The sequence below is a fragment of the Tachyglossus aculeatus genome, chromosome 17, assembly GCF_015852505.1.
Source record: "Tachyglossus aculeatus isolate mTacAcu1 chromosome 17, mTacAcu1.pri, whole genome shotgun sequence".
Taxonomy (NCBI): domain Eukaryota; kingdom Metazoa; phylum Chordata; class Mammalia; order Monotremata; family Tachyglossidae; genus Tachyglossus; species Tachyglossus aculeatus.
Window position 1 is genome coordinate 12656984 of NC_052082.1, and position 25325 is coordinate 12682308.

General features: G+C 50.6%; 1 protein-coding gene across 1 annotated transcript in view; it reads right to left on the reverse strand.

Moving 5' to 3' along the window:
• FRAS1 (Fraser extracellular matrix complex subunit 1) overlaps nt 1–25325 on the reverse strand; it is a 210436-nt gene that overhangs the window by 169462 nt on the left and 15649 nt on the right. Inside the window, 7 exon segments of the mRNA XM_038759168.1 lie at nt 311–502; nt 1686–1787; nt 4335–4421; nt 9318–9451; nt 11268–11427; nt 11839–11931; nt 13196–13303. Of these exon segments, the coding sequence (XP_038615096.1) occupies nt 311–502; nt 1686–1787; nt 4335–4421; nt 9318–9451; nt 11268–11427; nt 11839–11931; nt 13196–13303 (876 nt within the window).

The window sequence follows — 25325 nt, forward strand, 5'->3', positions numbered from 1 at the left end:
CTTTCACATGCTCTTCTCTCTCTCTCACACATACACACCCCCCCCACCCAAACGGTTCTAGAGAGCAAACCGGGTCTCTTCCCCATTACTGACTGGGTGCACAGCCCCAGTGGATTCCTTTTCTTCCCTCCACACCCCCCCAGTTCAGCCCAGTTCAGCCCCAGCCCCACAATCCAGCCCCTTAGAGGAACAAATGGCCAGAGTCTGTTCCTCCCACGCATCTTGAGCCCCAGTACAATTCCTCCTGTGTGGCGCTGATCCAGCTGGCAGATACGCCCGGTCTCCCCACAGAACAACTCCGGCTCCTCACCTGGGCACAGTCCCCGCGGGCACACTCCACGGGCTGGCAGGTGACCCGGCCTCGCTCGCAGGAGCAGAAGTCACAGGCCGGCCCGGCCCACAGCTCACCCGGGCTCCTGAGGGCACCGTCGGACCAACAGGCTCCTTCAGAAGGCTGGCAGTGCTCGCAGCACTTTCCGGGCCGCTGCCCCGGGCTCTGCCCCTGGATGAGAGGGCAGGGGGTGGAGATTGGAGATTGGATGGGCAGGCAGGGGAGTGAGTGAGCGAGGAGGCTCAGGGGACCCTATGAAATAGCCTCAGCTTTGCTTCTAGACTGTGAGCTTATCCCCTAGACTGCAAGCTCACTGTGGGCAGGGACTGTTTCTGTTATAGTTTTCTATCGTACTCTCCCTGACGTTTAGTACAGTGCTCTGCACACAGTAACCGCTCACTAAATAACGACTGACTGACTCCTTCCTCTTCCTCTGTGCCAAGTTCTGTTAGGACAGCACGGGATGCTGATCATGACATAGTGAAGAAAGCCCAGGCCTGGGAGTTACAACGACATGGGTTCTAATCCCAGCTCCACCACATGTCTGCTGTGTGACCTTGGGCTAGTCACTTCACTTCTCTGTGCCTCAGTTACCGCATCTGTAAAATGGGAAATGAGACTGTGAGCCCCACATGGGACAGGGACTGTGTCCAACCCGATTTGCTTGCATCCACCTTAGCGCTTGGTACATAATCATCATCATCAATTGTATTTATTGAGCACTTACTATGTGCAGAGCACTGTACTAAGCGCTTGGGAAGTACAAATTGGCAACATATAGAGACAGTCCCTACCCAACAGTGGGCTCACAGTCTAAAAGTCTATTCCAAAATAAGAATAATAAAAATTATTCTTATTATGGTATTTGTTACGTGCTTACTATGCGCCAGGGACTGTACTAAGCGCTGGATGGATGCAAGCAAATTAGGTTGGACACAGTCCCTGTCCCACATGGGGCTCACGGTCTTAATCCCCATTTCACAGATGAGGGGACTGAGGCCCAGAGACGTGAAGCGACTTGCCCGAGGTCACAAAGGACAAATGGCAGAGCAGGGATTAGAAGCCATGACCTTCTGACTTTCAGGCTGGTGCTCTAACCACTACACCACGCAGTGAGTGCTTGAATACCACTATTATAATTATTATTATTAACACATAAATCCCCGGCCCATCCGCAGCGGCCCGTCTGGTCACCTGTTCCCCCTTGTGCCCGAGGCGGCAGGGAGGGGGGCAGAGGCAAGAAGACCGTCCTCAGACAACCTCCCCCTCCCAGGGAAGAGCGTGGCCACCTGCTCTTCGGGAAGGGGCCCGCACAACGTCCGCCCACCCCCTGCCCGCTCTCTTGCCCAGTCACCTGGTCACACGCTTGTGGCACACAAGCCGCCCGGCGGCAGCGAGTCTCCCCTCCGACGCACTGACAGGTGACGCAAGGCCCCTCAGCCCACTGCTCTCCGTGCTGCACGGGGGACAGGGAAGGCGGGAGCTGAGGATGGGACAGTGGCGGGGAGAAAGGGCCCCGCGGCCACACTCGTCCGTCCCGGTTGGCCCCAGCTGTGGGTCTGTTTGGCCCCACGCTCCACTTCCTCAAATGCCAGTTCCTGGCCAAGGGATCAAAGAAGGGAGCCTCCACCCAAGCCCCCAGACAGCTGTTCCCCCACCCATCGAGGGCCCCGGGGTGGTGGGGGGGGGGGGGAGGAGGGGGGGGAGGAGAAGGAGGAGGGGGAGGGGGGGAAGGGGGGGGGGGAAGGAGGAACAGGAGGGGGGGGAGGAGGAGGAGAATGAGGAGAATGAGGAGGAGGAGGAGGAGGTGGAGGAGGGGGGAGAAGGAGGAGGGGGAAGGAGGGGGGAAGGAGGAGGGGGGAGGAGGAGGGGGAGGAGGAGGGGGAGTGGGAGGGGGGAGGGGGAGGAGGAGGAGGAGGAGGGAGGGGAAGGAGGAGGAGGAGGGAGGGGAAGGAGGAGGAGGAGGAGGAGGAGGGGGGGGAGGGGAAGGAGGAGGAGGAGGAGGAGGAAGGGGGGGGGGGGAGGAGGGAGGGAGGGGGAGGAAAGGGAGGGGGGGGAGGAGGAGGGGGGAGGGGGAGGAGAAGGGGGAGGAGGACGCGGAGGAGGAGGAGGAGGAGGAGGAGGAGGAGGAGGGGGGAGGAGGAGGAGGAGGAGGGGGGAGGAGGAGGAGGAGGAGGAGGAGGGGGAGGAGGAGGAGGGAGGAGGAAGGAGGAGGAGGAGGAGGAGTAATAATAGTAATAATGCTGTTATATGCTCCCAAGAGCTCAGTACAGTCCCCTGCACCTGGAGGATAGCAAGATTGTTGAGGCCAAGGATCGTGTCTGCTAATTTTGTTGAACTCTCCCGAGAGCTCTGCCCAGAGTAGGTGTTCAATAAATGCTATTTATCGACTGATTAAGGGCAGGAAATGGTCCCTGACAGAGGGGTGTCAATCTGAAATCTCCCACTCCCTTCTAATTCGCCCTGACTCGCTTCCTTTGCTCTTTCCCCCATTCCCCACTTAAGGTATAGATGTTATGTTGCCAACTTGTACGTCCCAAGCGCTTAGTCCAGTGCTCTGCACACAGTAAGCGCTCAATAAATACGACTGAATGAATGAATGAAATGGCGTCCTGGCCGCCGGGATCCCTCTTCCTCCCTTTAAAGCCCTACTGCGAGCTCACCACCTCCAGGAGGTCTTCCCAGACTGAGCCCCCTTTTTCCTCTCCTCCTTCCCCTCCCCACAGCACCTGTATATATGTTTCTACAGATTTATTACTCTATTTTACTTGTGCGTATTTACTATTCTGTTTATTTTGTTAATGATGTGCATTTAGCTTTAATTCTATTTGTTCAGACGACTTGACACCTGTCCACATGTTTTGTTTTGTTGTCTGTCTCCTCCTTCTAGACTGTGAGCCCGTTGTTGGGTAGGGACCATCTCTATGTGTCTCCGACTTGCACTTCCCAAGAGCTTAGTACAGTGCTCTGCACACAGTAAGGGCTCAATAAATACAACTGAATGAACGAAAGAGCCCAGGCTTGGCAGTCAGAGGTCGTGGGTTCTAATCCTGCCACCCCCACTTGCCGCTGCGTGACTTTGGGCAAGTCACTTCATTTCTCTGGGCCGGGATCCCTCTTCCTCCCTTCAGAGCCCTACTGCGAGCTCACCACCTCCAGGAGGCCTTCCCAGACTGAGCCTCCTTTCTCCTCTCCTCCGGCCCTACCTCCTTCCCCTCCCCACAGCACCTGTATATATGTTTGTACGGATTTATTACTCTATTTATTTAACGTACACATTTACTATTCTGTTGATTTTGTTAGTGATGTGCATCTAGCTTTAATTCTATTTGTCCTAACAATTTTGACACCTGTCCACGTGTTTTGTTTTGTTGTCTGTCTCCCCCTTCTAGACTGTGAGCTCGCTGTTGGGGAGGGACCGTCTCTATCTGTTGCCGACTTGGACTTCCCAAGCGCTTAGACACCTGTCCACATGTTTTGTTTGGTTGTCTGTCTCCCCCTTCTAGACTGTGAGCTCGTTGTTGGGGAGGGACCGTCTCTATCTGTTGCCGACTTGAACTTCCCAAGCGCTTAGTCCAGTGCTCTGCACACAGTAAGCGCTCAATAAATACGATTGAATGAATGAATGAATGAATGGCTGGGTGGGCAGAGCCGTCCCTGGAGGGGTCAAACCCGCCGCCCGCACTCAGCTGCCGCCCACAATCAATCAATCGCATTTATTGAGCGCTTACTGTGTGCAGAGCACTGGACTAAGCGCTTGGGAAGTACAAGTTGGCAACATAAAGGAGGGGTGGTCCCACTGAATCCCCCTTAGCCGGCAGGGCAGCAGGGAGTCGGAAGCGGGCTGGGGACTACGTGCCATCTGCTGACCCACCTCCACGGGACCAGCATCCGACGGGCTCCGGGCGAGGGTCCGGTTTGGGTGGAGTGGGCGAGGGAGGGCCAGGCTCGGGCGGAGGGGGAGAAGGAGGTGGGTTGGGGGGTCCCGGCCGCCCCGGGTTACCTGGCGCTCAGTCCCGGCAGCAGTGACGCACGTTCTCGGGAGGCATCGGGGACAGCAGTGCCCTGAAAGTCGGACCGCCTTCTCACCCTGCACCGCCAGCCGGGGGAGACGGACAGAACCGGGGAGAGGGAGAATGAGTCCAGCCACTCAAAGAGGACACCCTCACCCACCACCCGGCCTTTCTCGGGAGAATACAAGACAACCGAGTTGGTAGACCCCAACCCTGCTCTGAATTATCATTATTATCATTAACTGCATTCTATCCGCTGTGCAGTTCTGCACCTTCAACCAATCGCTCGGGTCGTTGGAGCCCTTATTGTGCGCAGAGCTCTGTATTAAGAATTTGGGAGAGTACCATACCACAGACACATTCTCTGAAATGTCCTCTCCATCCCCACCGCCTTACCTCCTTCCCTTCCCCACAGCACCTGTATATATGTTGGTACATATTTATTACTCTATTTATTTCACTTGTACATATCTATTCTATTTATTTTATTTTGTTAGTATGTTTGGTTTTGTTCTCTGTCTCCCCCTTCTAGACTGTGAGCCCAGTGTTGGGTAGGGACTGTCTCTATATATTGCCAGCTTGTACTTCCCAAGCACTTAGTGCAGTGCTCTGCACACAGTAAGCGCTCAATAAATACGATTGATTGATTGAAGGAGCTCTAACTAAACTCCACTCAGCGGAGACGGACATTAAAAATGAGCTACAGGTTGGAGAAGCTACTGAGTTCAGTGCTTTGCCCTTGGCAACCGGGCGATAAATCCCAAGGATTGACCGACTAATTGCCATTTGGCACCGGGAGAAACGTGGCTAATTCCCAGTGCTTAGCACAGTCCCCTGCACACAGTAAGTGCTGCATAAATATATACATATAAATGTATATATGTATATATGTTTGTACATATTTGTTACTCTATTTATTTATTTTATTTGTACATATCTATTCTATTTATTTTATTTTGTTAGTATGTTTGGTTTTGTTCTCTGTCTCCCCCTTTTAGACTGTGAGCCCACTGTTGGGTAGGGACTGTCTCTATATGTTGCCAATTTGTACTTCCCAAGCACTTAGTACAGTGCTCTGCACATAGTAAGCGCTCAATAAATACGATTGATGATGATGATGATAAATGCTACTAATTAGATTCTGAGTTCTCCTAGCTACTCCTGGGGGCTGGACTCCCTTCACCGGGCAAATCTTCAGACAGTCTGAAACACCTGTAGCAACAGGAAAACAGTGGGCTGGTGAGGGTGAACAGACGCTTTCTCCTTAGACACGTTACGGCAAGAACACACTCCAGGTGCCGGTGAGCACGGTCTCAGTGATTCACTGACTAAAAAGAAGGAAAATAAAGAATCCGAAGTGGATTGATGGGTGTTCTCTGAGCCCCCAGAACTGGCACAAGGCCCGTTTGACGTCAAAGAATTTCAGTTCCATTCCAACGGGCACTTCTCTGCCCAAGCTGCTAAGCCGCTGGGGGACAGAGGAAGCAGGAGCTTATTAATAATTAGGATTATAATGGCATTTATTATAATGGCATTTATTAAGCGCTTACTATGTGCAAAGCACTGTTCTAAGCGCTGGATATTTAACAAATTAGCAAATTAGGATATTTGTTAAGCACTTACTATGTGCTTAACAAATGTGCTTGAGAAGCAGTGTGGCATATAGATAGAGGACCGGCCTGGGAGCCAGAAGGACCTGGGTTCTAATCCCGGCTCCCATCGCTTGTCTGCTGTGTGACCTTGGGGAAGTCACTTCACTTCTCTGTGCCTCAGTTCCCTCATCTGTACAATGGGGATTAAGACTGAGTGTCCTATGGGGAACAGGGACTGTGTCCAACTCGATTATCTTGTATCTACCCCAGCGCTTAAAACATAGTAAGTGCTTAACAGATACCATTATGATTATGATTATTATTATTATTATTATTATTATTATGTGCTAAGGACTGTAGTAAGCGCTGGGGTAGATACAAGATAACCAGGTCAGACACAGACCCCATCTGACCCCGGATTCACAGCGTTAGCGGGAGGGAGAACAGCTATTTAATCTCCATTTTACAGTCGAGGAAACTGAAGCACAGAGAAGTTGACTGACCTGTGAGCCCGCTGTAGGGTAGGGACCGTCTCTATACGTTGCCAACTTGTACTTCCCAGGCGCTTAGTACAGCGCTCTGCACACAGTAAGCGCTCAATAAATACGACTGAATGAATGAACCTGCCCGAGAACACACAGCAGGCAAGCGTCAGAGCCGAGACTGGCTTCTTATTTGGGGTTTTAACAAAGCCGCGGAACCAACACCCTTGATTCCAGAAGCCCCTGGTGATAGAAGGTTTATAACGAACTTTTCCCGATGCACCGGCTTAATTATCCCGCACACATCAAGGAAGCTGCAAATTACGGATGAAACGCTGGAACGCGCTCCATCGGCAGAAGTGCGGAAAGCCGGAGTCCTGAGCTTCCCCGTGTCCGTTAAATGGGCTCGAATTTTCCCCCGAGGCTCTGTGGTCCCTGCCCAGCCTCCACCTTTCACTGCCTACTCCAGGAGGCCTTCCCAGACTGAGCCCCTTCCTTCCTCTCCCCCTCTCCATCCTCCCCATCTTACCTCCTTCCCTTCCCCACAGCACCTGCATATATGTATATATGTTTGTACATATTTGTTACTCTATTTATTTATTTTACTTGTACATACCTATTCTATTTATTTTATTTTGTTAGTATGTTTGGTTTTGTTCTCTGTCTCCCCCTTTTAGACTGTGAGCCCCCTGTTGGGTAGGGACTGTCTCTATATGTTGCCAACTTGGACTTCCCAAGCGCTTAGTACAGTGCTCGGCACACAGTAAGAGCTCAATAAATACGATTGATGATGATGATGATGATGCCTGGACCAGGAGCTGGGGTCTAACCAGCAGCAGCATGGCTCAGTGGTAAGAGCCCGGGCTTTGGAGTCAGAGGTCATGGGTTCAAATCCCGGCTCTGCCACATGTCAGCTGTGTGACTTTGGGCAAGTCACTTTACTTCTCTGTGCCTCAGTTACCTCATCTGTAAAATGGGGATTAGGACTGTGAGCCCCCCGTGGGACAACCTGATCAGCTTGTAACCTCCCCAGTGCTTAGAACAGTGCTTTGCACATAGTAAGCACTTAATAAATGCTATCATTATTATTATTATTATTATTAACCTGGCCCGCTGCCTGGGCTAATCTGGCCCTGTTCCCTCTAGACTGTAAGCTCGTCGTGGGCAGGGAATGTTTCTTTTTACTGTTACATTGTACTCTCCCAAGTGCTTAATGCAGAGAAGCAGCGTGGTTTAGAGCACAGGCCTGGGCATCGGAAGGACCTGGGTTCTCATCCCAGTTCCGCCTCTTGTCTGCTATTTAACCTTGGGCAAATCACATCACTTCTCTGGGCCTCAGTTATCTCACCTGTAAAGTGGGGTTGGAGACTGTGAGTTCCATGTGGGACAGGGACTGTGTCCAACCTGATAAGCTTGTATCTAGCCCAGCACTTAGATCAGTGCTTGGCACATAGTAAGCGCTTAACAAGTACCATAATTATTATTACGGTGCTTTGCACACAGTAAGGGCTCAATAAATCCAACTGACTGACTGATTCCCGTCAGCCACAATCACAGGCACCACGTGGCTGTGAGCAGCAGCTGACGCAGAACCAAGCGCTTAGTACAGTGCTCTGCACACAGTAAGCGCTCAATAAATACGATTGAATGAATGAAGCAGGTAGGGCGGTGAGGTCGCAGCTCAGACTTTCCCACCTCCTGGTCAGCCTCCCACATTCCCCCCAGAAACCAGTTAGGTTCTCGCCCCCCAACTCAGAGAACGACCAGCAGGCCAGGCCACTTAAGCAGCGTGGCTCAGTGAAAAGAGCCCGGGCTTTGGAGTCAGAGGTCATGGGTTCAAATCCCAGCTCTGCCAGCTGTCAGCTGGGTGACTTTGGGCAAGTCACTTCACTTCTCTGGGCCTCAGTTCCCTCATCTGTAAAATGGGGATTAAGACTGTGAGCACCACGTGGGACAACCTGATTACTTAGAGAAGCAGCGTGGCTCAGTGGAAAGAGCACAGGCTTTGGAGTCAGAGGTCATGGGTTCAAATCCCAGCTCTGCCAGTTGTCAGCTGGGTGACTTTGGGCAAGTCACTTCACTTCTCTGGGCCTCAGTTCCCTCATCTGTAAAATGGGGATTAAGACTGTGAGCCCCACGTGGGACAACCTGATTACTTAGAGAAGCAGCATGGCTCAGTGGGAAGAGCACAGGCTTTGGAGTCAGAGGTCTTGGGTTCAAATCCCGGCTCTGCCAGTTGTCAGCTGGTTGACTTTGGGCAAGTCACTTCACTTCTCTGGGCCTCAGTTCCCTCATCTGCAAAATGGGGACGAAGACTGTGAGCCCCACGTGGGACAACCTGATTATTTAGAGAATCAATCAATCAATCGTATTTATTGAGTGCTTACTGTGTGCAGAGCACTGTACTAAGCGCTTGGGAAGTACAAGTTGGCAACATATAGAGACAATCCCTACCCAACAGTGGGCTCAAGCAGCGTGGCTCAGTGGAAAGAGCACAGGCTTTGGAGTCAGAGGTCATGGGTTCAAATCCCGGCTCTGCCAGTTGTCAGCTGGGTGACTTTGGGCAAGTCACTTCACTTCTCTGGGCTTCAGTTACCTCATCTGTAAAATGGGGATTAGGACCGTGAGCCCTTCGTGGGACAACCTGATCACCTTGTATCCCCCCAGCGCTTAGAACAGTGCTTCGCACATAGTAAGTGCTTAACAAATGCCATCATTATTATTATTATTATTAGTCCCGACCCCAGTTTAGCCGGCTACCTCCTCTCCAGCTAAGCGGCAGCTTCCCCAAGAAAGGGGTTTTCTTGAGAAAGAGAGAGGCCTCGTTCTCCTCCCCAACCCAGGCCCACAAACGCCCTCAGGGACCGCTCCCTTCCCAGGGGGCGGTGGGTTGGCATACCTGGGGACACAGCAGCGACGGGCACTGGGCTGAGAAGCACTGGGATGTCCCGTTTTGGCACACACACCTGGCACAGCGGCTCAGCTGCCGTTCTTCCCCATCCTGAAGCGGGCGGCCGTCCAGCAGGCAGGACTCTGGGCACGACACCAAATCTAATCACTCCGCCCTCCGCTCCGGGCTGGCCATGCTTGCCCCGATGGGGTCTGGAGCCAGGCATTCCTCCAGGAGGCCTTCCCAGACTGAGCCCCTTCCTTCCTCTCCCCCTCGTCCCCCTCTCCATCCCCCCCATCTTACCTCCTTCCCTTCCCCACAGCACCTGTATATATGTTTGTACATATTTTTTACTCTATTTATTTATTTATTTTATTTGTACATATCTATTCTATTTATTTTATTTTGTTAGTATGTTTGGTTTTGTTCTCTGTCTCCCCCTTTTAGACTGGGAGCCCACTGTTGGGTAGGGACTGTCTCTATATGTTGCCAATTTGTACTTCCCAAGCGCTTAGTACAGTGCTCTGCACATAGTAAGTGCTCAATAAATACGATTGATGATGACGATGATTCCTGGACACGGAGTCCCAACCCATCCCACTTGTGGACTTCCTTCCTTCCCACCCCGACAGCCTGGACCTTGAGCTGAGCGGGGCAATGGCAGAGTCACTTCTCAAGGACAACAACAATGTTAGTATTTGTTAAGCGCTTACTATGTGCCAAGCACCGTTCTAAGCGCTGGGTTAGATACAAGGTGATCAGATTGTCCCGCGTGGGGCTCACAGTCTTCATCCCCATTTTACAGGCGAGGTAACTGAGGCCCAGAGAAGTGAAGCGACTTGCCCAGAGTCACCCAGTCGACAAGTGGCGGGGCTGGGATTAGAACCCACGACCTCTGACTCAGCCCAGGCTCTTGCCACTAAGCCACGGGCGAGTCGGGACTGGTTATATATAATGGTATTTGTTAAGTGTTTACTACGTGCCAAGCACTGTTCTAAGTGCTGAGCACCGTCCCAAGCACCCCCCACCTGGGGCAACTGACTCTTTGGAGCCCAATGCGGGGGTCGTCGGAGCAGCCGCGAGAAGCAGTCATGAGAAGCAGCGCTTAGAAAGGTGTCTGGCATATAGTATGCGCTTAACAAATGCCAGAATTCTTATCAATATTATTAGCGGTCAATCTCCCTGTCCGGCAGGGTCTGCGGGAGGGACCCAAAGAGGAATCCGCAGGACACTGGAGTGGACGGCACCAACCCCCGCCTGCCTGTCTACCTGCCTGCAATGAGGTGGGTGGACCCCAGAGCGGAGGACAGCTGGACAGTGCTCTCCAGCTGTTTTTCTGTGAAAATGAGGACATCCAACCATGAATAGGGCCCTGTGCTGACCACTGAGGATATTTCAAGAGATAAAGATGAGGCAGACCCGTGCCTTCCCTCCAGATGCGTCCAGTCCAACGGGAAGAGGGAACCGTGGGGCTAAAAGGTCTCAAAAATGCGAGTCAGGCACAGTACAGACCCCAGGATCCCTCCCCTGAGCAGGCAGTGGCCAACTAAGCGCATCTTGAGAAGCAGTGGAAAGAGTGCGGGCTTTGAAGTCGGAAGTCCTGGGTTCAAATCCCAGCTGTGTGACTTTGGGCACGTCACTTCACTTCTCTGGGCCTCAGTGACCTCATCTGTAAAATGGGGATTAAGACTGTGAGTCCCCCGTGGGACAACCTGATCACTTTGTAACCTCCACAGCGCTCAGAACAGTGCTTTGCACATAGTAAGCGCTTAATAAATGCCATTATTATTATTATTATCTGCAGTGTGGGAGGAGAGCAGCGGGAGGGCGAGGCTGAGACGTTAGGGAGGACTCCGGTCTGCTTTCTTTCCCTTCCGGCCTCATCGGGACGCACCTCCAGCCTGCTGAGGGGCGACTGAGCTGGGCACCTCCTTTCGGCGACGCCACGTGGATACTTACCTCCCGTGCCCAGGCACTGTGGACAGCACCCGCCTTCAGGCACCCGCGCCACAGTCCCGGGCCCACAGAATAGGGCCGGGCAGGGCTCCCTGCGGCAGCGCACCGTGCCGTTCGTACACCAACACACGCCACACGGCCAGCTCGGCCACTCTGTCCCGTGCTGGGGGGAAGGAAACAAGACGAGCTGTAACCCGGGAAAACCCAGCCACGGCCTCCCAGCCCCCTCGACTTCCGTTCTCATCCTCCTTTTTCTCATCCTCATTCTCCTTGGGAAGAGTTTAGCCGGGCCCTTGCTCGCTCCAGGCGGGGCTGGGAAAGGCTGACCACCCGATGCCAACTTCCCAAATCCGCCTCCCCGGAATGGGGAGCGGAGGAGACCCTTAGTGGGGGAGGAGGATGCGGGAAGGGGAAGAGGAAGCATGGTATTAGCTCGAGAGGAGTGGAGGGAAAGGTTTGGAGGAGAAAGGATACGGGGAGAAGAGGAGGAGGGAAGCTGCGTACGCAGAGAGCAGGTCCCCCCAACATCAAACAGGTACTTGCAGCACCCCGAAAGACCTTCAGGACCCCTTACCGCATGGACTTCCCCTTCATGCCGGCACGATCCTTGGAGTCGGGAGACACACTCCGGGCAGCACTGCCCGGGACCGATTTGCAACACCTCCCCCTGGATGGGTTACAAAGCGCCATTTGGCACACAGTTCGGAAAAAGAAATAGGATCCCGCTGGAGGAGGTGAAGCGCCCGGGAATGCTACCCCAGGAACATCTCCCTGGGAACATCAGCCCAGGAATACCACTCTGGGAGTGCCACCTCAAGAATGCCACCCCTGGAACACCGCCTCAGGAATGTCACCCCAGGAACTTCGGCCTGGGAATTCCCAAGAAGCGGCATGGCCTAATGGAAAGAGCACCAGGCCAGAACATATAGAACCTAGGTTCTACTCCCAGCTCCGCCACTTTCAGTAACTTCTCTGTAGTTCCGTTCCCTCATCTGTAAAACGGGGATTAAGACAGTGAGCCCCATGTCGGACAGGGACTGTTTCCAATCTGATTATCTCACAGCTACGCTGGTGTTTACTACAGAGCCTGGCCCATAGTAAGTGCTTAACAAATATCATTAAGAAAAATGCCGCCTCAGGAATGACACCCTGGGAACCTCATTCAGGGAACGCCACCCTAGGAATGCCAGCCTGCAAACATCACCCAAGGAGTGCCATCCTGTCTTCTGAGACCTCCCCACAAGAGCCATCCTGGAAGGGAGCCCCAGCTCACTGCTCTGCAGCATTTCCCTGGAACCGTCTGTGCCCCAACTTGGAAAGGCCCCTCAACTCACTTCCGATGACAAATCATGAGAAGGGGAAGATTCTTGGAAGTTGTCTATCGAACCTGGCACCAAGGGCTGGGCCCTGGGGGTGTGAAACACCCCCAAACTAGCCCAATGGGCTGGGAACCCAGGCCGGGCCCAGATAGTGGGGAGGGGTGGGACAAGAAATAGAGAAAACTCCCTCTTCCCTCGCTCTTGGTCTTACCCCATGTCCTGGGAGTGAGGATCTCCCTCCCTGGCAGTGGAGAGGACACAAGCAACCCAGAAACTACCCTCCCAAAGCTGCCAACCAATGATCTCCCCACCCACTAGGCAACTCTGAAAACTGGGAGAGCTGGAAGGAAGTGGCTTCTCTATACTCGTCTCTAGACCGTAAGTTCGTTGTGAGCAGGGAATGTGTCTGTTTATTGTTTTATTGCACTCTCCCAAGCTCTTAATACAATGCTGTACGCATAGTAAGCGCTCAAGAAATATGACTGGATGAATGAGGGTGTCCACCACAAGAGACAGGAGAACGTTTTCTTCCTCACAGCCTTCCAACGATCCTGCCCCAGAGACCCTCCCAGCCCGGGATTGCGACGGGCCCCCTCCCCCGCAACACCGTACCTTCTCCGTGTCACACCCGGGGTCCCTGCACAGAACAGGTTTGCAGAGAACGAGTTCTCCATGGCAACGGCACTCCTGGCAGGAATCGGACTTCCAAACGGCAGCACTCTGCAAAAAAAACAAACTGCGGCATTACCAGCTGTTGGGGGAGAGGGGAGGGGAAGAGACGGGCGAGGGTCCATTAGAAAGGGTAAAAAGTCCCAGGCCCGGAACCCATCAGCTGGATAATAATAATAATAATAATAATAATAATAATAATGGCATTTATTAAGCGCTTACTATGTGCAAAGCACCGTTCTAAGCGCTGATGCCACTGAAGCCCAGAAGGTAATAGAATAAGTGCAGTTCATTGCCCGGGCAGAACCGACATGGGAAAATGCAGCCAAACACCCTTGATTCCCAGGGGAATGGTCCCTGATAAGTCACAGTCCTCCGACTGTTTTCTGCCTTGAAGCAGTGAGGCTTAGTGGATAGAACACGGTCCTGGGAGTCGGAAGGACCTGGGTTCTAATCCCGTCTACGCCCTTAGTCTGCTGTGTGATCTCGGGCAAGTCACTTCACTTCTCTGGGCCTCACTTCCCTCCTTCGTAAAATGGAGATTAAGACTGTGAGCCCCACGGGAGACAGGAACTTCTCTTGTATCTACTTCAGTGCTTAGAACAGTGCCTGGCACATAGTAGGTGCTTAATGAATGCCATTAAAAAAAAAAAAAAGGCCCGGGGGTCTTGCTCTGAGGTGGTCCCAGAACGTGAGACTGGATCACAGGATCGGCTCCAGATGCAAAGCCATGAAAGGCATTCATTTAATAGTACTTACTGAGCGCTTACTGTGTGCAAAGCACTGTACTGAGCACCTGAGAGAGTACCATATAGCAACAGACTGACCCATTCCTGTCAATCAATCAATCAATCAATCGTATTTATTGAGCGCTTACTATGTGCAGAGCACTGTACTAAGCGCTTGGGAAGTACAAATTGGCATCACATAGAGACAGTCCCTACCCGATAGTGGGCTCACAGTCTAATAGTGGGCTCACAGTCTAATAGTGGGCTCACAGTCCACACTGTCCACAACGAGCTCACAGTCTAGAGGTCTCAGATGTCTGGGAGGAAGACAGAACTGTGTGAGACAAATACCAACGTCACCCACTCGCTGCCAGGAGGGCAGACTCGGCAGCCGAATAACGCAGCTTTCACCTGACATTTCCGCTCCAATTAGCGGACAATGCCCGTCAATTGGCAGAATTAACCCAAAATGAGGCGGTTGTAAGGGCTGCCTCTGTGGTTGGCGGAGCCCCGCCTCAGCGGAACAATGAGGGGATGACAAGGGCGGAAAGAGGGGGAATCAGGACTCCAACTGCTCAAGAGTTCATATTTCTCCCTCCGCCCGCTCGGACGGATTTCCGAGACCGTTCCCATGGGCCGCTTCTGGGAAAACCACCACGCTCGCTCCGCTCCTCAGCTGGGGGCAGATGGCCAGGTCTGGTGTTCCTGGAACCTAAAACACTCCCAAGAGTTGAGGAATGATCATTAATTAGCACCCGCCGGGCGCAATGCACGGTACTAAAACAATAGTAATAATAATGATGGCATTTATTAAGCACTTACTATGGGAAAGCTCAATCGAAGCACGAGAAGCAGCGTGGCCTAGCGGATAGAGCATGGACCTGGGAATCAGAAGGTCCTGGGTTCTAATTCCAGCTCTACCACCTGTGGCCTTAAGCACATAGTACAGTGCTCTGCACACAGTAAGCGCTCAATAAATATGATTGAATGAAAGTCACTTCTCCAGGCCTCGGTTACCTCATCTGTAAAATGGGGACTGAGACTGTGAGCCCCCTGCAGTGCCTTGCACATAGCAATAGCTTAATAAATATCATAATTATTATTATTATTACTATTACAAGGCACAATCCCTCCCCACAAAGAGCTTCCACTCATTCTGCTTGGACTGCATACTCTCCGGTTGGCCATTAGAGTGGAAGCTCTTTGTGGGGAGGGATTGTGCATTGTAATAGTAAAAATAATAATTATGGCATTTGTTAAGCTCATACTGAGTGTTTGAAAGCCTCTGTGGTGGCTATGGGGCTATCACAGAGAAGCAGCGTGGCTCAGTGGGAAAGAGCCTGGGCTTTGGAGTCAGAGGTCACGGGTTCAAATCCTGGCTCCACCAAGTGTCAGCTGTGTGACTTTGGGCAAGTCACTTCACTTCTCTGGGCCTCAGTTACCTTGTCTGTAAAATGGGGGTGAAGAGCGTGAGCCCCCTGTGGGACAACCTGATCATCTTGTAACCTCCCCAGCACATAGAACAGTGCTTTGCACATAGTAAGTGCTTAATAAATGCCATTATTATTATTATTGTTATTATTATTATTACCACAATGAACCAGCCTGCTTGGCAGCAGCCGGGAGAGAGGGATTGGTCTTCGGGAGTAGAGGCTTTAGTGAGGCCGGGAGATCCAGAAGCCAATTAGAAAACAGTCTATTGTATTTGTTGAGCGCATACTGTGTGCGGAGCACTGAATTAAATGCTTAGGAGAGCACAAAACAACAGTAAACGAACACATTCCCTGCCCACAATGAGCTTACAGTCTAGAGGGGAGCACTGTACTGCAATGAGCCCCAAACACAAACCTGGGAATCGGAGGACCTGAGTTCTAATTCCGCCTCTGCCACTTGCCTGTTGTGTGACCTTGGGCAAATCACTTAACTTCTCTGTGCCTCAGTTCCCTGACCTGCAAAATGGAGATTCAATACCTGTTCTCCCTCGTATTTAGACGGACAGCCCCATGTGGGACCTGATTATCCTCTATCTACCCCAGCACGCTGTACAGTGTTAGGCACATAGTAAGCACTTAATGAAAACCACAATTATTATTACTATTATAGGATGTCACCGTCAGTGATGACAATTTCAAACACAAACACCAGATGCGCTCTCTCTTACTCGCTCTTACACAAGTTCCCTCTCTCCCTTTCTCTTTCCAGGAATAAAATTCCAGACTCTATAGAGCGATCTATATGTTCTAAATGCCTTAATGTACCCTTGATTTCTGGTCTAAAGCTTGGTACTTGCCTTTGGCCTGCTGTCTGTCCCTAAAGGTAAGGATCGGCTGGCGAAAAGGAAACTTCTGAGTCACTGCTCATTGGAGCAATGCCATTTGTGCCATGGAAGAAGTGAGGGCAAACTCTGGCGGGTCAGGGGGCGAGGGGAGGGGAGTGAGCTCACTACAGACAAGCAAAGACATATTTTAAATAAGAAAATGAATCTCATTAAGCAGTAGATGAAAAAATGCCTATAGAAAAGGATTTGTCCCCCTTCTAAAGACGCAAAGAGCACTGACTAATCTAATCAGCTCCCTCTGAGGGGGTTTTGGCTTCCCGAGAACTAGGAAGAGTGAGGAATATCCTAAGTTTCCTTTCCATTAGGGTGGAAACTGAACAAGCAAGAGAGGGATTGCTCCTGAGGAGTTTGTTCGTTCAATCACATTTATTGAGCACTTACTGTATGCAAAGCACTGTACTAAACGCTTGGGTGAGTATAATATAACCATAAAAAGAGACATTCGCTGTCTACAGCGAGCTTACAGTCTAGAACAGTCTAGTTGATATCTACAGTCTAGTTGATATCCTTTCCTGGGTGGAAAGGGTTTAGTGGAGAGGGGGAGAGACGGTTTATAGAGAGAAAGAAGTTGCGGGCCATTTGGGTCACTGGTCACTGATGGGGTCGGAGGTGGATCCCAGGTAGTGAGTGGCTGGGAGGGTGGGTCATTGGCGATGGTTCTGATTAATTGACTGGGAGGGCTGGAATATGGGATGGGCTGGACTAGGAAGCAGAGCAGAATCAAAAAGTGGTGGAGGAAAGAAGATAAGCAATGGTAAAACCAAGTGGGGAGGCAGAAAGGCCCGGGATTGAGAGTTTGGGCACTTTGGAATAATAATAATGATTTGTTAAGCACTTACTATGTGCCCTCTAGACTGTGAGCCCATTGTTGGGTAGGGACCGCCTCTATATGTTGCCAACTTGTACTTCCCAAGCGCTTAGTACAGTGCTCTGCACACGGCACTCAATAAATACGATTGAATGAATGAATGAATGCCAAGCACCGTTCTAAGCGCTGGCGTAGATACAGGTTGTCCCACGTGGGGCTTCACAGTCTTCATCCCCATTTTACAGATGAGATAGCTGAGGCACAGAGAAGTGAAGGGACCAGCCCAAAGTCACACAACTGTCAAGTGAGTAGGGATTGTCTCTATCTGTTGCCGAATTGTACTTTCCAAGAGCTTAGTTTAGTGCTCTGCACACAAGAGCTCAATAAATACGACTGAATGAATGAAGTGGCAGAGTCGGGATTAGAACCCACGACCTTTGACTGGCAAGCCCGGGTTCTTGCCACTAAGCCAGGCTGCTTCTTAACAAATACCATCATTATTATTATGATTACTTTGGAAATAGACTGAGAGAGAATAGGGAGGTACAGACAATCCCTGGGGAGCGGTGAGGGAGAGCACAGAGGAGGGGGTAGGAGGAGCAAAGATTTGGCTTAGTGGATACAGCACATTCCTGGGAATCAGAAGGACCTGGATTCTAATCCCATCTCTGCCACTCGCCTGCTGTGTGACCTAGGGCAAGTCACTTCACTTCTCTGCTTCTCCGAGAAGCAGCGTGGTTCAGTGGTTAAGCGCTTAGTACAGTGCTCTGCACACAGTAAGCGCTCAATAAATACTACTGAATGAATGAATGAATGGAAAGACCACAGGCTTGGGAGTCAGAGGTCATGGGTTCAAATCCCGGCTCCGCCACTTGTTAGCTGTGTGACCTTGGGCAAGCCACTTAACTTCTCTGGGCCTCAGTTACCTCATCTGTAAAATGAGGATTAAGACTGTGAGCCCCACATGGCACAACCCGATCACCTTGTATCCCCCACAGCGCTTAGAACAGTGCTTCGCACATAGTAAGCCCTTAACAAATACCATTACTATTATTATTCTCTGTGCCTCAGTTACCTCACCCTTAAAAAGGGAATTAAGACTGTGAGCCCATGTGGGATATGGACCGTGTCTAACCTGATTATCTTTTCTCTACCCCAGTACTTGGTACGGTTCCTGGCACGGAGTAAGTACTTAACAAATACCATTAAAAAAAAAAAAAAAAAAAGAATTTCTGGGAGAACAAAATTCCTGACAGGGACAAGAAAGGGCAGGGAGACGTGGAGGCAAGGGGCATATCCATAAAAACTGAAGCTCTCTCCCTGGAATCCACCAGCCAGGTGAGGTGTGTTCTGCCTGAACCAGTTCTGAAGTGTTACAGCTTTACAAACACCTCGAACGTTTCTGGATCGCCCTCAGCCCCTCCTGTCTTTCAAGAATTTCATTCACTTGAAAATCAATTCCCCACATTTAACTTGACAAAACAAGACAGGCCTTTGTGAGGAGTCTGAACTCTTAAACCTTCAGCAAACATTACATGGGGCTAAATCCTTCCTGTGCCTCGTCCCACCTCTTGGGAGTGGGGTATTTTATTCACATTAATGTGTGTGTGGTGGGTGTGTATACATATATATATATATATATTTATGTATATAAAAGCACTTAAGAGCTTAGTAATAATAATAATAGCATTTATTAAGCACTTACTATGTGCAAAGCACTGTTCTAAGCGCTGGGGAGGCTACAAGGTGATCAGGTTGTCCCACGGGGGGCTCACAGTCTTCATCCCCATTTTACAGATGAGGGAACTGCGATAAGTGAAGTGACTTGCCCAAAGTCACACAGCTGACAAGTGGCGGAGCCGGGATTAGAACCCACAACCTCTGACTCCCAAGCCCGGGCTCTTTCCACTAAGCCACGCTGCTTCTCACAGTGCTCTGCACACAGGAAGCGCTCAATAAATACGATTGAAAATATAGAGAAGCAGCGTGGCTCAGTGGAAAACAGCCCGGGCTTTGGAGTCAGAGGTCATGGGTTCGAACCCCGGCTCCTCCAATTGTCAGCTGTGTGACTTTGGGCAAGTCACTTAACTTCTCTGGGCCTCAGTTACCTCAGCTGTAAAATGGGGATTAAGACTGTGAGGCCCCCCATGGGACAACCTGATCACCTTGTAACCTCCCCAGCGCTTAGAACAGTGCTTTGCACATAGTAAGCGCTTAATAAATGCCATCATTATCATTTTATATATATATATACACAAGCGCCATCACACACTGTCAGCCCCTCATTCATTCATTCGTATTTATTGAGCGCTTACTATGTGCAGAGCACTGTACTAAGCGCTTGGGAAGTCCAAGTTGGCAATATATAGAGACGGTCCCTATCAATCAATCAATCAATCAATCGTATTTATTGAGCGCTTACTATGTGCAGAGCACTGTACTAAGCGCTTGGGAAGTACAAATTGGCATCACATAGAGACAGTCCCTACCCGATAGTGGGCTCACAGTCTAAAAGGGGGAGACAGAGAACAGAACCAAACATACCAACAAAATAAAATAAGTAGGATAGAAATGTACAAGTAAAATAAATAAATAAATAAATAAACAGAGTAATAAATATGTACAACCATATATACATATATACAGGTGCTGTGGGGAGGGGAAGGCGGTAAGGCGGGGGGATGGAGAGGGGGACGAGGGGGGAGAGGAAAGAAGGGGCTCAATCTGGGAAGGCCTCCTGGAGGAGGTGAGCTCTCAGCAGGGCCTTGAAGGGAGGAAGAGAGCTAGCTTGGCGGATGGGCAGAGGGAGGGCATTCCAGGCCCGGGGGATGACGTGGGCCGGGGGTCGATGGCGGGACAGGCGAGAGCGAGGTACAGTGAGGAGATTAGTGGTGGAGGAGCGGAGGGTGCGGGCTGGGCAGTAGAAGGAGAGAAGGGAGGTGAGGTAGGAGGGGGCGAGGTGATGGAGAGCCTTGAAGCCCAGGGTGAGGAGTTTCTGCCTGATGCGCAGATTGATCGGTAGCCATTGGAGGTTTTTGAGGAGGGGAGTGATATGTCCAGAGCGTTTCTGGACAAAGATAATCCGGGCAGCAGCATGAAGTATGGATTGAAGTGGAGAGAGACACGAGGATGGGAAATCAGAGAGAAGGCTAGTGCAGTAGTCCAGACGGGATAGGATGAGAGCTTGAATTAGCAGGGTCGCGGTTTGGATGGAGAGGAAAGGGCGGATCTTGGCAATGTTGCGGAGCTGAGACCGGCAGGTTTTGGTGACGGCTTGGATGTGAGGGGTGAATGAGAGAGCGGAGTCGAGGATGACACCAAGGTTGCGGGCTTGTGAGACGGGAAGGATGGTAGTGCTGTCAACAGAGATGGGAAAGTCAGGGAGAGGACAAGGTTTGGGAGGGAAGACAAGGAGCTCAGTCTTCGACATGTTGAGCTTTAGGTGGCGGGCGGACATCCAGATGGAGATGTCCTGAAGGCAGGAGGAGATGCGAGCCTGGAGGGACTACCCAACAGCAGGCTCACCCTCCAGAGAGACTCAGTTCAGATGCAGCACTGATGAACAGATTTCGCCCCCCCTCCCCCTCGCCGGCGTTGGAGAATAAATCAGGTTTGGGCAGAGACTGCAAAATAATGACCCAGGGAGTCAGGGAACTCTAACTCTGGCTATTGAAAACAAGCCAAATTGCCCTTAAATCTCTTTGATGATTACATCTTAAAAAAGAGACAGTTTTATTTTAATTTTCTGTATTCCTCTCCTGAGCTATCATCTTAATCTACCGAGGCGGTTTCTATGGCAACAGGGATTAGCCACATATATACATCCCACGGCGGCATCCCTGGTGTTTCCCCAGCCGGTGGCAGTGGGAGAATGGCAGCCTGCTCCGTCGAACGTTTCCCCGAAGCCGGGCCTTCAAACCACCAACGTCCCCCAAATCGGTCCTAGGCCACGTGAGAAGTTGCCTGGGAGTCTGAGGTCTTGGATTCTAATCCTGGCTCCACCCCATGCCTGCTGTGTGGCCTTGGGCAAGTCATGGCAGAGGTCATGGGTTCTAATCCCGCCTCTGCCACTTGTCAGCTTGTCATGCCTCAGTTCCCTCATCTGTAAAATGGGGATAAAGACTGAGAGCCCCATGTGGGACAACCCGATGACCTTGTATCCTCCCCAGCGCTTGGCACATAGTAAGCGCTTAACAAAAGCTATCATTATTATTTTAGAGAAGCAGCGTGGCTCCGTGGAAAGAGCCCGGGCTTTGGAGTCAGAGGTTATGGGTTCAAATCCCGGCTCCTCCAATTGCCAGCTGGGTGACTTTGGGCAAGTCACTTCACTTCTCTGGGCTTCAGTTACCTCATCTGGAAAATGGGGGTGAAGACCGTGAGCCCCCCGTGGGACAACCTGCTCACCTTGTCACCTCCCCAGTACTTAGAACAGTGCTTTGCACATAGGAAGCGCTTAATAAATCCCATAAAAAGGTCACAATTTCTCTTTGCCTCAATCTCCTCATCTGCAACATGAGGATTCACTGCCTGTTCTTTTCCTCTAGACTGTGAGCTCCACGTTGGACTGTGTCCAACATGATTAACTTGAATCTACCCCAGGGTCCAGGAGAGTGCCTGGTACATAGTAAGAGTTTAATAAATACCATAAAGATTATTCTTATAGTACACTTGGGTGCAAAACAGGAACAGCAACTTTCACGGTTGTCAACGGGTACTGGTGGACGGCCAGACGGACGGATTTTTCTCGGTCCTCAGCCTATGTGGGTCAGGGACTGTGTCTGAGGTGATTGCGTGGCACCAACCCAGCGCGTCGCACAGTGCTTGGCCAACACCAAAGTTAATTCCCTGAAAAGCTCCTGTCCTGGATGGCCAGCTCAGACCTCCCCTGGAGCCTGGTCCAATTAGGATCCAATCAATCGATCGATGGAATTTTTTAAGTACTTGCTATGTGCAGAGCACCGTACTTAGTGCTCAGGAGGACACAGAGTTAGTAGATGAATCAGTCCAGCAGTGATATTTATCGAGTGTCAACTGTGTGCAGAGTGGGGAGGAATGCCCGCAGGGACCACTACGGGAAGGAGGGGAAGGATAAGGAGGAGAAACGAGAGTACGGGCAGCAGAGGGAGAGGAGGAGGAGGAAGAGGAGGAAAAAGAAGAGGAAAAGGAGGGGAAAGGGCAAGGATGAGGAGGCGGCAGAGGGAGAGAAGAAAGGAGATGAGGAGAATGAAATACAGTCCTCTATACATAATAAATGCTCCAATACAATTGATTTATTGATCAGTTGAGCAGGAAGGGAGAAGGGTCACCTTGTAAATTCCCCAGCGCTTAGAACAGTGCTTTGCACACAGTAAGCGCTTAATAAATGCCATCATCATTATTATTATTATTATTAAAGGGGAAGGAGGCGAGGAGGAGGAAGAGGAGGAGAAAGAAGGGAAAGAGGAAAGGGGAGGAGGAAAGGGAAAGAGGAAAGGGGAGGAGGAAAGGGAAAGAGGAGGCGGAGGAGATCCCTCTTCACTTGGCCATGCTGCCCCAGTTGAAGAGAAGCTGCCAACCCAGTTCCTAAGGAAAGGTGCAGATTTATCTGTTGGGTGGCTAAGCACGGCTGACCTAAGCCCTGCTTTGTTCTCCAGCCAGGTGAAACTTTAACTTGGCAACAACTGATAGGGGTTGCTAAGGGGCTAGACGCCTTCAACCCAGATGGGGAAGGAAGCCCTGCACACAGCCAACGGCCTTCATGAGCCATCTTCAACTGACCTCTACTATTGAGGCTCTGTGAACCACCGGGCATGGGGAAGAAGTGTGGCACAATGGTTAGAGCTTAGGGATGGGAGCGGGAGACCAGGGCTCTAATTCTGGCTCTGCCGCCCGCCTTCTGTGTGACCGTGGGCAAGTCATTTCCCTTCGGCCCAGTTTCCTCATTTGTAGGTGGGGATTAAACACCTGCTCTCCCTCCTCATTAGGCTGGGATTCTCATGTGGGACAGGGACCACGTTTTATCAGATTGTACTGTTACCTACCCAAGCGCTGCACCCAGGATTTGGTAGATACAGAAGCTCTTAACAAATAATAATAATAATAATGGCATTTATTAAGCGCTTACGATGTGCAAAGCACTGTTCTAAGCGCTGGGGGGGTTACAAGGTGATCAGGCTGTCCCACAGAGGGCTCACAGTCTTAATCCCCATTTTACAGATGAGGTAACTGAGGCACAGAGAAGTGAAGTACTACAATGTGATGATTACTGACAAACCAAGAGGAAATGTCCGAAGGGTGGCAGTGTCCAAATCAGCCAGTCGAATCGGATTTATTGAGCCTTACTATGTGCAGAATGCTGTACTAAGCGCTTGGGAGAGTATAGTACAAGAGAGTTGGTGAACATGTTTCCTGCCCACAAGGAGCTTACTGTTCAAGGGGGAGACAGGCATCAATATAAATAAATAAATTACGGCTAGGAACATAAATGCTGAGGGTGGTGTGAAAAGAAGCGTGGCTTAGTGACTAGGGCACGGGCCTCAAAGTCAGAAGGACCTGGGTCCTAATCCCGGCTCTGCCACATCTGCTGTATTACCTTGGGCAAGTCATTTCACTTCTTGTGTGCTATTCTGATTTTATTTTAAAATTTGCCTTTTTCAATCAATCAATCGTATTTATTGAGCGCTTACTGTGTGCAGAGCACTGTACTAAGCGCTTGGGAAGTACAAGTCGGCAACACATAGAGACGGTCCCTACCCAATAGCGGGCTCACAGTCTAGAAGGGGGGAGACAGAGAACAAAACCTTTATGTTTTGTTATGAACAGCCTTTATGCTATTAAGGGAATATTAATACAGGGCTGGCAAATCACACACAGTATTTCTGGGTCCAACCCAATTACCTTGCATCTACCCAGAGCTTAGAACAGCGCCTGGCACATAGTAAGTGCTTAACAAATACCATTATTATTATTATTGCTTCTCTGTATCTCAGTTACCTGAGCTTTATAATGGGGATTAAAACTGTGAGCCCCATGTGGGACCGGGACTGTGTCCAAACTGATTAACTTGTATCTACTCCAGCGTTGAGAACAGTACTTGACACATAGTGAGTGCTTTACAAATACCATCATTATTATTACTGTTATCACTATTAACCTCCCTTAATTAAACTCCCACCCTTTTGTCCCTCACTTGTGTGCAACTGTCTCCCCCAGAAAGGCCGTGAGCGGGTGGAGGGCTGAGATTTCATCGTTTACTTCCAACCTGCACTCGCAAGCGCCTCGAAGAGTGCTCTGCCTTTAACACGTGCTCAATAATTGCCGAATATGCCAATAATGATGGTGCCAATGAAAATGCCAGTGATGATGCCGACGACTATGGCCAGCCTAGGGCTCTCGAAAAGCCAGGCTCATCAGACTCTTACCAAGCCGGTGCTTCCGTGGTCTCAATTCCATCTCTAAAGACTGGGCTCACAGTTCAGTCTCTCTTTTAAAAAAAAAAACCAACTCAGAAGAGCAACTCTAGACTGTGAGCCCACTGTTGGGTAGGGACCGTCTCTATATGTTGCCAACTTGTACTTCCCAAGCGCTTAGTACAGTGTTCTGCACACAGTAAGCGCTCAATAAATACGACTGAATGAATGAATAAATGAACTCGAACAAGAACATTACAGGAGAGTCATGGCAGGCTAGGATTCTTCAACGGTAATAAAAATAAACGGAATGACTGCAATGAGGAATTTTTTTTTTTTCAAGTGGGCTTAACTTTCAGGCATGACTGCAATATCACGAGTGATCTCAGCTTCTTAAAAGTTACTTCAGTGAATAAAAATTCCCCCACACCCAGGAAATCACGGTGTATATAAGGAGGCAAAACCAGGATTCATTTGCAAACATCCCCAAATTCACATTTCCAGAAGGGGTAAATTCACATTTCCAGCCAAGGTAGAATCAGTTGTTTTGGTTGCAGAGGCTGGGTTGGGGCAGTATGACAGAGTTTGTTGGCCATGAGACTGTTTGGCTCCTGATGGGCCTGTGGGTGTCTGCCTGATGGACAGCTTCTGCCTGGGGTCTCTCCCCCTTTTACCAATCAATCAATCAATCGTATTTATTGAGCACTTATTGTGTGCAGAGCACTGTACTAAGCGCTTTTAGACTGTGAGCCCACTGTTGGGTAGGGACTGCCTCTATATGTTGCCAACTTGTACTTCCCAAGCGCTTAGT